The 13,497-nt window shown below is 38.7% G+C and overlaps 1 protein-coding gene across 1 annotated transcript in view; it reads left to right on the top strand.

Moving 5' to 3' along the window:
* The first annotated feature begins 5 nt into the window (after positions 1-5).
* Positions 6-13,497, top strand: part of whamm (WASP homolog associated with actin, golgi membranes and microtubules) — a 21,042-nt gene continuing 7,550 nt past the window's right edge. Inside the window, exons 1-6 of the mRNA XM_007560176.2 lie at positions 6-706; positions 2,617-2,790; positions 2,969-3,119; positions 3,825-3,994; positions 5,959-6,166; positions 7,514-7,698. Of these exons, the coding sequence (XP_007560238.1) occupies positions 128-706; positions 2,617-2,790; positions 2,969-3,119; positions 3,825-3,994; positions 5,959-6,166; positions 7,514-7,698 (1,467 nt within the window). The 5' untranslated portion in view covers positions 6-127. The remainder of the gene's footprint in view (positions 707-2,616; positions 2,791-2,968; positions 3,120-3,824; positions 3,995-5,958; positions 6,167-7,513; positions 7,699-13,497) is intronic.

Below are 13,497 nucleotides of genomic sequence, written 5' to 3'. Positions count from 1 at the left end.
GAAATAGGCTTTTAGAATTTCCGAGTATTTGTGATGCACTTGAAGGCAGCAACGTCATACAAATGGCGGACGTTGTAAACACAGCCAACAGTTTCTCCGGGGCCAAAGTGAAAGCTGTGTTTTTAACATGGACAGTGTAGAGTTTGACCGGTTGGACAGCTTGGAGGGGTGGGTGGCAGTTAAAAGTAACATATTTGAAGAGAATGAACCCTTTAAGTTGGGTTTTATCGTCCAGTGGAACGCTATCGAGTCGAAGTTCGCAGTAACCTGCCACAACCGGACGTTACAGCGGCAGAAACGTAAGGCTGAGGTCCCCGCCGGTGGCGACCCTCAAATGAGCTGGGCAGGACTGTTCTCCGTGAACGACCTGAAACACGTCCACCTACAGTTCACATGCGTGGCGGACGTCCTGGGCGGCTGCTTCCCGGATTTATCCGACTTTGGGGAAAGTAACATTTGGGACTTGCTGCTGTCGAATCGGAAGTCCGGTCCGGAGGATGACGACCAGAGGGACTTTGACACGCCGTGCAGGAAGCTGGAAAAATACTTCAGCACAGCCATTGACCTGTGCGGGAGAAAGATCGTCCTGGAAACTCTGTTCACCCAGGATGAGAGGGATGTGGATGAGTACTTTGAAAATCTACAGGAGTTCAAAAAGAAGACCATGCAGGAGGAGATGTCAAGGGCCAAGGGTCACCTGAAGGAGGTGAGGGGCCACACGGCTGCTGGTGGTCCTGGAGTTCAGTCTGATTCACAAAAGTCCATCTTATGCCCCATAAGGTCTTCATTAAGGGCTGATTTAATCCATTCACTTAGTTTGTTTCTACATGGAAGAAATGCACAACAACAACCAATACTGAAGCATTTGATAACAGTCACATTTTCTTTAAATAAGAATTAACAAGCACCTTTTCACTGGAAGTTTGCTCCTCTTCTTTTCTGTGAACATTTCCTGTGATTTGTACTATTTCAGATGTTGCTGTTCATCTTTCTGTTTTCATGTGTTAACTTTTAGTATTTTCTCGACTACTCTGACGTTATATCTTCAGATTATTGTTTGTCTTTTAAGGATCGGATGTGAAAAATTATATTACGTTTCCTTCAAGATCCTGCAGGCTAATAATAACTTTCCACATTTTCTCTTGCAACATTTAGGGCCCAAAATTGAATTCATTTGGAAAGTTTATTCCCTCAATTTTAGCTCACAAATTGTCTAAAAATAAATATCTTTCAGTGTGGCTTTTGTCATGAATTTTACAGCAGATGTTGGCAACAATACAAATAATCCACGTCTACAAAGAAATCAAAACATGCATGTAATAAAGATGAATGACGCAACAAATAAACGCTATATATATATAATAATAATAAAAGAAGCTGGAAAAAGGCAGAAAGAGCCAATATGTTATCCACAAATAAATGCCATTATGTTCAATATACATTTAATCAGGTACAACAATCACATTTCCATCCCTGTATTATCTCCAAAAGCATATTTTTGAACACACGGTTATTCTTTCCATACATACGTCACCATTATGATGTCCAACCCTAAAAAACATATTTGTTAATTCATTGAATATAGATTTGCCACACTTGGGGTTTAATAGTGTAACAATTAATAAAATGCATTGTTATATCTGGTAGTTGTTTTTCCCAGTAACATTAATGCAAATTAACTCAAACTACAACTCATTTGGCCTTTGTTTATAATCATAACATTTTAAGAAATAATATATAATTTTTTATTTTTTATTTGATGAATTATCTTCCTGACTCAAATACCTACCCTGGAGCAAGTGTTTGAGTCCCACATCACTGGATTATTGCAGACTTTTACCTCACTAAGCTGTGTGTATTCCTGAAGTGGAAACAGTTGCCTGTAAGAAGAGCGCCACACAGTGGCAGTGGAAAGATCTAAAATCAGGTCTAGTATGACGCAGCTGTGACTTTGCTGCCAGAATTTCAAAAAGGAAGTCCTCGATGCCAAAGTGAAAACATACTTTTTCAATCTCATGTCAATAACTAAAAATCTATAAACTACAGTAATTGATTTCATGAATAAAAGCCCCCTTTTTTAAGTGGATGAACAAATTCAATAGAGATCCTGCAAAGTGGTGCATTTTAAATGTGTTATGTTTATTATTTTATTGAATTCCCCCCCCATTAAAAACTGAATTATTGATTTGTAACATGCTTTTCTTATAATCCCTGTTGAAATGTCAGCATCTCAGAAATTGCCTGTCTGTGATTTTCAATGGGTCATCCCTTATTAAACCTGTGAAGTCGTTAATATTTGTTCATATGTAAATTTCACTGGATTTATATTATTGATTTATTATCTCTATTTAGCCACGTTGATATGGCTTTGCAAGGCTATAACTCTGGACCACCCACATCCTGTTTAAAAAGACTTGCACCAGCTGTGTGTTTGGCATCGATCAGAGCGCACCAAACAACTTCCAGTAAAGATTTTTCTATCCCATCTGAGCTGTGAAAAGTCATACAAGACAAACAACAGTTGGCTCTGAGAATAAACTGAGGTGATGGTGTTTTTATGTTCACTTATTTTATTGTTTTTTGTTTGTTTTTTTTTGTTTTGTTTTGTTTTTACAGCTGCTGCAGACTCACAGCACCACTAATGGGATGGTGGCACTGCTGAGCATCTATGAGAAGGAAGATGAAGCCTATCAGGACCTGGTTACTGTCGCCACCAGCTTCTTCCAGTACCTGTTGCAGCCCTTTAGAGACATGAGAGAACTGGCCTGCCTTTACAAGATGGAGATTCTGGTGAGTCCGGTTGAAACTTGAACAAAACACGAGTCATTTTCTTGTTCCGCTAAAGACTCTTTATTTATCTCAAATCTAAGTTGAATCCCAGAGTTTGTCAGATCTATGAGGTGGTGCTCTGATCATAAACGGTCCACTTGTTTTTTTTTTTCTTTTCTTTTCTTTTGTTTTTCTGCAGAAATCCTTGGAGTTTGAGGAGCTGGGTCCCAAGAGGATTGCAGCTCTGGAGAAGGAGGCGGAGGAGTGGAGAATGAAAGCAGAGGATGCAGTCGCCTCCATTCAGGACATCACTGTCAACTACTTTGCACAGACTTCAAAGGCCCTGGCTGGTATAAGTTGTTTGCTTTTCTTTTCTTTTTTGTATGGATCATATCATAAATTCTGTGGTGGATTTGGTAAAAAAAATAAAATAAAATCACACGAAAGCATCTTTTTTTTAATTAGATAAGAAAACATTCAGTTTATATGATATTAAATGACTGCAATTCAGATGTAAATTAATCAATTTTCCATGCTCTGTCTTTTGAAGAATTTCAAATTATTCAAAGAATTTAACAAAATGCTAACATTAAACGCCAAAGGTGTGAATTCATTGGTTGTCAAGGTAAACAAAAAAAAAACTTTTAAGTTTCTTTGTAACCAATTCAGGTTCATAGTGAAAAGAAACAAAAAAAAAACTTTGAACTCTTTTTAATCTGTTGCATGGGTTTGAGAAAGTTGACTTCAAAAGCTTATTTTCCAGCTTTCACGCTACATCCAGAATATAGATCAGTTTGTGGAGCAGCTTGAAATTCAGGTGGGAGAAACTGCCACTGTTTTTTCCAGGTAGTTCAATAAAACTTTAAAAGCAAGTGAGATATCCTAAAGCAATGATGTCATAGCTGGATGTCATCAACATAATTTTCAAAGAGCTATCAGGGAATAAACAAACAAACTGGTAAACAGCTTAGCTGATAATTCTCATGTAATCATATAAGGTCTGTTAAGTTTTTGCGAGATGCAGCAGTTTGACAGATTTTCATGTCTATGTCAAGGCATGGTAAAGCAGATGGAGGAGGATAAGAAGCGTTTTGGACCCGCTGCCTGGGCGTCTGCAGCTCCTAGACTGGAGAAGCTGCGCTTCCTTTTAGCTAAGGAAACCTTGCAGCACATGCGAGCGGCAGAGATGTGCCTCAGCCGCAAGAAGGACACCATCAAAGAGCGGGTACGTCTGACGGGGGTTTCGGCTGCTTCTTCGGGGCTTCTGTAATTGGTGAAAACATTCTGTCTGCGCTTAATAGGTTTTTTTTTTTTTCTTTTTTTTTTGTACCAAGGCAAAACAGCTTTAGTAGTGACTGTAGTTCTGCAGCGATTTAAATGGACTGCTGGCTTTTTTGTTGTTGTTGTTGTTTGGTATTCTTGTCTGAATCTCTGGCTGCAGAGCTTCTTTTGATCTATTTATAAAGCTCTCTCTAAAAACTCAAAAGAATCCCTCCACTCCCCCCACCCCCCCAAAAACAAAAAAAAAACCTGCCTCCATGCATAAATAAGTCAGTGTGTCTGTGTGTGTATACATATTCACAGTGTACCGCCTGTGTGTGCTCTGTGACTGCCTGGTGTAGAGCAATTTTAATATCAGGATCACAGTATGGAGTGGGAAACTGCAGCAGATTATTTGCAGCCATAAGCTGTCACGCTGTGCATATTGAGCTGGTCTTTTCTCCTTTTCTGTGGGGGCAGCAGGAGAACACTTTCAGCATCTTCACCTGCATTATTCATCTGATTAAGCTTGTTAAAAAGTCAGGCCCGAGGATGGTGGAAGTGGCCACCACTGTGAAATCAACGTGAGTCTTTTGCATAGACGGCTGTGTGCGAGTGTTTCTAATGAGATCAGCGAGCTGCACCTACGCAGGATTTTGTGCTGGTGGCACCGTAACACGGTGACTCTGATGAATGCACCGGTGTGCCTGCAGATTTCACAGTGTGACACATTGGACTGTTTTTTTTTTTTTTTAATTTTATATATATTTTTATTTTTTTTTACAGTGAGCACTTCTGTGCGTGCGCACGACGCCCTTGGAAAACATCAAGACCTCTTTATGCAATTTGTATGTTTTGGTTTTTGATGCTCGCTGCAAATATAACCCACATTTAGATCAATTAAACTGAAGAAGTCCCTCCACCTTTGCAACTTCCCCCTTTGCCAAATTTAGCAACAAGGTGAGAGACGTTGATCCAAACATCGACTGTGGATCTGGCTGGGTTTGTACGCAGAACAGAAAATTATGGAATAAATGTATTTTCCAGGTTAGGACTGGGTGATAAATCGATTTTTATCCGTTATGAAAAAATCTGGAGGTTTTATTTTTAAGCCATATTACCCAGTCCTATTTCAGGTATAGGAAAAGAGGATGATAAAAAATGTTTTTTCTACATTTTATCTCATCAGAAGTAGTAGTAGTAGTATGTTCGTTCATTCAAACATTTAGCATATGTTCAGGGGAAACCTGAATTGTCAAAATTCCCAACTTATACAGTGTGGAAAGTGAAACCGGATATTTGTTTGAACCACATTGAACATCTCCTGATTTTCACCAATGGTCTTTATTCTACCAGGAGGACTTTTAAAGAAAATCACCAGAAAAGATTGGGAGAAAATCTCCGAACCCGAGTGTGCAAAGACTGCAGTAACAAAACACTTGAATGCGAATTTTCCTCCATTTGTGCTTTAGTTAAACTCTGTGACTGCAAATGTTGAAGTAATTCTTTCAGTTTGGGATCGCTCAGTCTGAACTGAAAAAAGGGAGGAAAATAATTTTACTTTGCAAATGTTCTGGGCGTCACGCAGCGTTCTTTATGACGGAGAGCATTTAGAGACATGGGCTTGAATATAAAGTGTCAGCTCATAATTAAGAATGTCAAGCGGTTTTTTGTTTTTTTTTGTTACTGTCATAACGCTGCAGGCAGCCGCTGATTCCAGCTCCCCTCATTAAGAGTCGCAGAGAAGAAAACTGTCTGAAGACGTTTCTACATCACATATTTTTACATCAGTTGAAAAGATGTAAACATGCAGTTGTGTCAGAGTGTTTTTAGCACGCATGTACAAACGGGGTGTGAATTTAAAAAGCCAAATATTCCACACTTTTTAAAGGCTGACTTGACAAGGGTGTTTTTGTTTTTTTTCTACAGCTGGAGAACTTGTCAGGGAGAGTCCAGAACCAGAGAGCTGAGCAGGGGTCGGCGTTTGAGGCCGGTCAGAAACGCGACACAGTGGACCAGCTTGAACTGCAGTTCTATGAAACCCAGCTGGAACTTTATGACGCCAAGTTTGAGATCCTGAAGAACGAGGAGCAGCTGCTGGTGGCTCAGATAGACACCCTGCGTCGACAAATTAAAGGTGTGCGCTGCAACTAGTGGAAAGGTTTCATAGAAAAGAAATGCATCAATCTGTATTTAAATGCAACAGATGGAATAGATTTTTAGGATAAAAATGATCGTAGGCATAAAAACAAGCTAAAATAATTGTCGATTTTGTTTTTCTCCTGAGTAATTGCAAGCATCAAGTAAAAACAGCATTTCATATTTAATCATATCATCTTTGTGTGTTATTAAAATTATTAGCATAAAAGCTGCATAATGAAGGCTTGACGGACAGGGTGAGGTCAGCAGGACCGTGTCTCTCATGTGACACGACCAATTAGTACTTCAAACTATTTTCTTCCTGTAGAATTAGGAAATATTTAACATTGCATTTGGGTAAAGTACACAATCTAAGTTACTGGGAGTGAAAAACTGTGAGTGGATTTTTACTGCTGCCACAAATAGAAACTCATTGACAAAATAAACAATGCTCCTTCTCGTTTTTTTTTTTTTTTTAAGATTAAAGCTGACTCTGCTGTTAACAAAACATGTTTAGATTTTTATCGTTTTCCACATCTGGATAAGAAAAAAATGAAATAATTTGCTATCATTTGAAAATCTCAAAACTGAGCCTGGAAAAATGTGTATGCAAACAAAATAAAAGCATCGCCGACAAAAAGCTGTACTTTAGAGAATGTATAATTCATTAGTAATCTAGTCCTGATTTGATGAGTTGACGTTTCACAGATTTTAATGTGGAGCTGGTCAGAGTTGGTCCTGAGTTATTGCTAAAACAGCAGTAAAATAACACTCTGTCAAATCTGATGCCAACTTTAGGCAATAAAACAGAAGTAGTTATTTTAAGCATTAGCATCTCCAGACCTTTTTATAGGAAGAGTTACAGGGAGAGAGCTAGACATGTTTTTAAAAAACTGAATTTAAATTATGTCATACATAATTCTACATATTTAAATTTGACACACTTTGATTTGAGGTCACTCTGGGGAAATGGTCCCCTCCGTTCATGTAAATATTTCTCTAATTGCTCCTTTAGGGACATGGGGTGTTACCTCCAAGGTGCGTGTGCAGTATTAACATGCTGTGCGTGTGTCTGTGTGTGTCCACCTGTACTTTTAACCTTTTATGCTCTCCAGAGTTTCCAAACTAAAACATAGCAGTGTGACCTTCACTATTTGCTGAAAAGAAGGGCCAAACGAAAATGAATTTTCCAAACTAATTATGTGACTTTATGGAGGATTTAATGTGAACACTCACAGGTGAAGGCGAATCAGCAGTTTATGTTGATGATGTCATACTTTGAATATTATAACAAGTAAATCCATAGCGTACATAATGACGTTGTATGAATGTGCTTTTGTTTCAGAGTTGAAGGAGGAGGTGGTGTACTATGATGTGTGTGAGGATCCAGAGGAGCTGCACAGCATGGTCCACACAGCGCTGCAACAGGCTGAACCGCCACTAATGCGTCAGCTCAAACGACGCCTGCAGACCCTGGAGACCAAGAGGGGCAACATCTGTGCTCGGAGGGCTTACCTGAGGAACAAAAAGGTGCAAAACGCGCTGCAGCCACTTTATTCATTTTGACCCGTCTGCACCTTTAAAAAAAGAAGACTCTTGGTAGCAGTTCATTTGTCTTCAGGGTACAAATACACATATTTAAAGCTCATAACTATGTAATTTTTATTTTGAGGATGGAGTGCAGATTTTAGATTTGAACTCTGGAACATATTAAATAACTTTAATGTTAAATAATACATTTTCTTCAATAGCTTCCACATTGCGTGCCACATTGACTAGAAATCGGTGTGTAATTGTTATACTAAACTCTATATATGAGGCACATACATTTTTATTCCATTGTAACTACATTTTTATTTTTGTTACCTATTTTTTTTTTTTGTTTAAATTGAGTATTTCTCTTCAATAGCTTCTAGGTCATGTGACCTATTGAGTCAAAATCAGTGAGAAATTGTTGTAGATCTACAACTCTAGATCTATAACTCTAGACTATTCCTCTTTAGGTCCAAAAATAATAACTTCAGTTTTGTTTCTGTTCAGCTGCAGAAAGTTGTGGCACATTTATCTGTTTTAAGCATCTATTCAGTGACTGGAGGGGATCAGCTGGTAGAACGATTGTTCTACCAGTCTGTACAGATGAGGTACACTCATTTTTATTTGATTTGACCCTTTTTATTCCCTGTCGATACACAGCTCTACATTACCATGTCACCAGGTGACTCTGAACAGTTTTGAAGGGGTGTGCATAAGACTGACATGACACTGTCATAAACATGACATAACATCCGTCATGAACATAAAGAAGTCTGACAGTTGTCATGTCATGAAGTGTCATTCGGTAAATAATGACACTTTTAATGCAAAGTTGCTCTAAAAGTTGCATTGACAGGCCATTAAAAATGCCAACTTTGCATTAAATGATCATAATTTACAAAATCATGCGAAGTTGGCACTTTTAATGGACTTTTAATGCAACTTTTAGAGGAACTTTGCATTGAAAGTGTCATTATTTACCGAATGACACTTCATGACAACTGTCATAAACATTCATAAAGACTTCTTTATGTTCATGACTGGTGCATTTGACAGTCATGTCAGCCTTATGCACACCCCTTCAAATATAGTGTTACCCTCTGAACTCTGAATTTACGTTTTACAAAGGAATTTTATAAAGCATTACCTGGCTGTTAATGCTTTGAATACAACGTGCAGCTGCTGCCGAGTTTCATAGATGCACATAAAGAAAAAAGGGGCAGGAAATATTGGTGGGGACTGTCCCCTTCATCCCAGAGTTGGTGTGGACAACTTCAGGAAGTTACACTTATGAGCTATGGACTATAAACTTTTACACATTTTACACAAATTTCTTCAAATATTGTTGAATTCTTGTGAAATGGATGAACTCAAACGTGAAGAAAAGTGATCAAAGTTTTTTCCTTTGTTTTCTGTTACAAATAGAAAAGTAGGGTTTGCATTTTTTTTTTCAACCTACTTTAATCAACACACTTTAGAAAAGAGATTAAGGGGAGTGCTAGGACTTATTCTTTTCACTTAAAGCCCTGTTTACCACTCATAAACAACACACAGCTATGTTGCCTTCAGAATTACCAACGGAGGTGTGGATATCTGCAACTCCTCCAGAGTTACCCTGTTTATATGCCCCTACTTCAAATTGCTGGCTTAGCTCTTTAGCATGCTAATTAGCTAGCTCTGCTGAGGCCTGCTAATGAACGATCTAAATATGCAGAACACCTATTTCAGACACTACCAATCAAGGTGGACAGCTATGTCTTCGTAGGTTTTTAGTCGTGTTATTATTTTTCATTTTTAGATAATCGACAGAACAGTCGTCTGTGTGATTTTCAGTGGTTAGCCTTCGGACAGGCTAACCCTGCTTTAAAATCAACATGGTCTCTGATCTAAGATATGTGTTCATGATGCATTTTCTTTCTCTAATGATTCCCAACAAACCGCTGAGACCTTATAATAATGAAGCATCTGTACTAATCAAATTGGCGTCTCCTAATTATAATTTCTTAAGCGAGAACAATGAGCATAAGAGCATAAGAGTCCTTAGGCTTAGGACTTCCTAATATTTCATAATTCACCAAACTGTAAAATGATTTTCTTGAGCATATTTGACTCTCTTGAATGTTTGGGAATCAATGTCAAAGGTCAGACACTAATGTTATACAAAACCCCAAATATGTGGAAAATGTTTTCAATGAATTTAGCCAGCTCTTATCGGTCAAGTTGAGTACATCTGAAATCTGTGGAGTCAGGAAAAAGGAAAACAAAATCGTGGCCACGACTTATCATGGTTAAGTATTTCCCACGAAATAAATGAGTAATTACCATTCTCGTTATTCTCGTTCCCATTATTAAGTCGCGGCCACATTTTTTCTCTCCCATGTCACCAGACCCACTTCATAGAGATCAAATAGAAAAAGACAACAAATTATTTTCCTTTTTTGTTGTTTTTTTTCTTGTTGTTTTTTAGCTTTCTTTTTACATAAAGGGAGGATATAATAACGCAACACTGACACAAAACTTGCAACATATAAAACAAAGACAAACACATCAACAGGTCTTTATATTACATTAAAGTTTGAATACATAGAATGACATAAAACATATTGTCTATGTATGATGATATAAAACTTTTATACTGTCATTCTATGTATGTATTATACTGCCATACATAGAATGACAATATAAAACTTTTATATCGTCATACATAGAATGACGATATAAAACTTTCTTGTGCCAAACAAACACAAGAAGCTATTTAGATTAATGTAAAGGGGAGGAATAGATGCAAAATCAAATAAAACATTTTCCTCCCTTATTTTGCTTGTTTTTTTGTTCTTTTTGCAACATACCTGCAACAATTAAAAGAAAGGCAAACACATCAACAGCTATTTACATTACAGTAAAATTTGAATACATAGAATGATGGTATATAACTTTCAACTTAAAACAGAAACAAACACAGGAAGAAACTATTTACATTATTGGAAAGAGGCGGAATAGATCCAACCTTTCCATTTTTGTTTAGTTGTTGTTTTTATTTGATAGTTTCTTAGCGTTTGTTTTAACAAAAAGGAGGACATAATAAAAATGCAACATTGACATTGATCTTGCAACATTTAAAACAAAGACAAACGCAATCAACAGCAATTTACATGACGTTATGAGTTTGAATACGTACAATGATGATGTAAAATGTTCAACATTTAAAACAGAAATGTTGTTTCTTTACAGTGAAGGAGGCTCTTCACTGTAAAGAGCCTCTTTACCCTTTACAGTAAAGAGGCTGAATACCAACTCCTTTCCTTTTATGTCGTCGTTTTGTTTTTAAGCATTTTTTAAATTAAAGAGTTCAATAAAAATGTAACATTGACATAGAACAGGGGTGTCCAAAGTCGGTCCTCGAGGGCCGGCATCCTGCATGTTTTAGTTCTCTACCTGCATCAAATGATGGCTCATTGGAAAGCCTAAGGAGAACATTGACTTGCTGTGGAGATTGTTACTACCACTAGGGAGAGAACTAAAACATGCAGGATGCCGGCCCTTGAGGACCGACTTTGGACACCCCTGACATAGAACATGCAAACTTTAAAACAAAATCGCACTGTATGGCCTGTTTCAGGCCACTTCATGTTTTTGAAGGGAGTAAATATGTCGATGTCAAAGGACTCATTCACACACTGCTGATGGCAAGCTACTGGATTGTAGCCACAGTCTGACAGAAGTGAGGCTGCAAATTTTTTGTGCCATCGGCACGCCTGACCAACACCAGCAGGCAAGGTGGGTGAAGTGGGAAAACAAACGGCAAAGGGTGGACAGACCGGGAATTGACCGCCGTCGCAGTGGTTCCCAACCGTAGTCCTTAAGTACCCATGGCCTACATGTTTAAGGTGTCTCCTTCCTACCAAACTCCTGACTCAAATGAAATACTTGTTAGATTTAATACTTGTAATCAGTGGTCCCCAAAGTCGGTCCTCGAGGGCTCATTAGAAGGCCTAAGAAGAACATTGACATGCTGAAAAGGTTGTTACTACCACCAGGGAGAGAACTAAAACATGCAGGGTGCTGGCCCTCGAGGACCGACTTTGGGGACCACTGCTTAACACCAATAAAGAGCTATTCGCATGACTTTAAGGTTGAAATTTGATGAAATGGTGTTTTTCTTTCAAGCCTTTCTTCTGCCAGGTTCTGCATTCTGCTTCCTTCTGCCTCTAAAATCTCTATTGTCTCCATTTCATAATTCTCTGCCTCGATTCTATGGGTTTCTTTCCTTGTCCAGCATGAAGGTGAGTTCCTGGATGTCTTTGTGCAGATATCTCCATTTCTGCCTCGATTCTAAGGGCCTTTTCCTTATCCAACATAAGGGTGAGATCCTGGATTTCTTTTAGCAGAGATCTGCGTTTTTTGTCCTCTGCCTGAAGCTTATTGGTAAGGAGTTTTGTCTGAGCCGAGAGCGTCTCTGTCATATTGCAGGCTTTCTCTAAACCCTGGTGAAGCTGATCACTTACCTTTTCCAACTCCAACTTACCTCTTTCTGCCTCTTCTCTTAGAGCCCTTTCTTTCTGCAGCTCTTTGTCTGTTTCTTGCCGAAGAGACTCTATCATCTTCGAGAGAGAAGCGATTTCGGTCTCTCCTTGGACCCTTAGACTTTTCTCTTTTTCGACCATTTTCTCGAGCTGTTGGAGCTCCATTTGGATTTTGCCAACCAAAACAGTCTCAGATCGACCCTCCTTGGACATTTTCTCCATGTCCTCAAGCTTTTTAATTAGTTCTTCTGCGATCTCCACAGCTTCCTCTTTGTCCGCCTCAATTTGGGCTCTACGTTCTCTTTCAGTTTTCAGTTCTTGCTCCATCATGTCAAAGAAAGCCTCAGAAATTTTGAATTGATCCAGATTTTCTTTTTCTGCCTCAATCCTCAGCTTTCTTTCTCTCTGGAGCATTTCTTGAAGCTGTTGGACATCAAGATGAGGAATGTCCTCATCTTGAACTTTGATTGAATGTTCAGTGGAGATGTTCTTCATTCCTTCACAGTCACCAGAGAATTTTAGGAGACTCTTAATGGCTTCCCTTTTTGCTGAATCACTTTTTGCATCAAGATTTATTTTGTTCTCCAGCTTTTCCTGGAGCTTCTTTATCTCTTTCTGAGCCACAGCGAGATCAATTTCAAACTCAATGGTGAGCATCTCAATTTCATCACGGTGTTTCTTTTGCATCTCCTTCATTTGTTGTTGGAGTTCTTGTATTGTGGGGCAGCACGTTGTCTCATCTCTGCCCACCTGGCCTTGGTTCTTGGATTCGGCTTTCTCCAGCTTCTCCTTAAGCTCCTGAATTTCCAGAAGCAAGGCCTGCTTCTCCTCCCTCTCTTCTGAGACAATGTCTTCATAGTAGCGTTCAGTGTTGACTTTCTCCATCGTAATGGCCGCTACATCTTGGTGAAGCTCCTTGATCTCCTGCTGAAAGATGTCAAAGAGCTCATTGTTGAGGTGATAGACCATGGGTTTCGGCATTCTGGTTTATTCAAACAAGTTTTGCTCAAAACAATGTTCTCTGCACAATTCGCAAAATTTGCACAATCCGCACAACAGCACAATCCGCACAACAGCACAATCCGCACAACAGCACAATCCGCACAATCCGCACAAGTGAAAAGTGGGTGAGGTTCTATGGAACTGTGTGCCTTTATAAAGTACAATTCTGGTGTATGATGCATGAAAACGCCTGTGATGTCATCATAGATATTACAATAGTGATAGTTCTCTTGTGGGCTTGTAAGCATTCTCACCATCTTATTGGCTGAAT

Source organism: Poecilia formosa, unplaced genomic scaffold (genome assembly GCF_000485575.1).
Source record: "Poecilia formosa unplaced genomic scaffold, Poecilia_formosa-5.1.2 Scaffold113, whole genome shotgun sequence".
Lineage (NCBI taxonomy): Eukaryota > Metazoa > Chordata > Actinopteri > Cyprinodontiformes > Poeciliidae > Poecilia > Poecilia formosa.
Note: the sequence above shows the minus strand (reverse complement) of the source record. Positions and strands in the feature narration are given on the sequence as shown.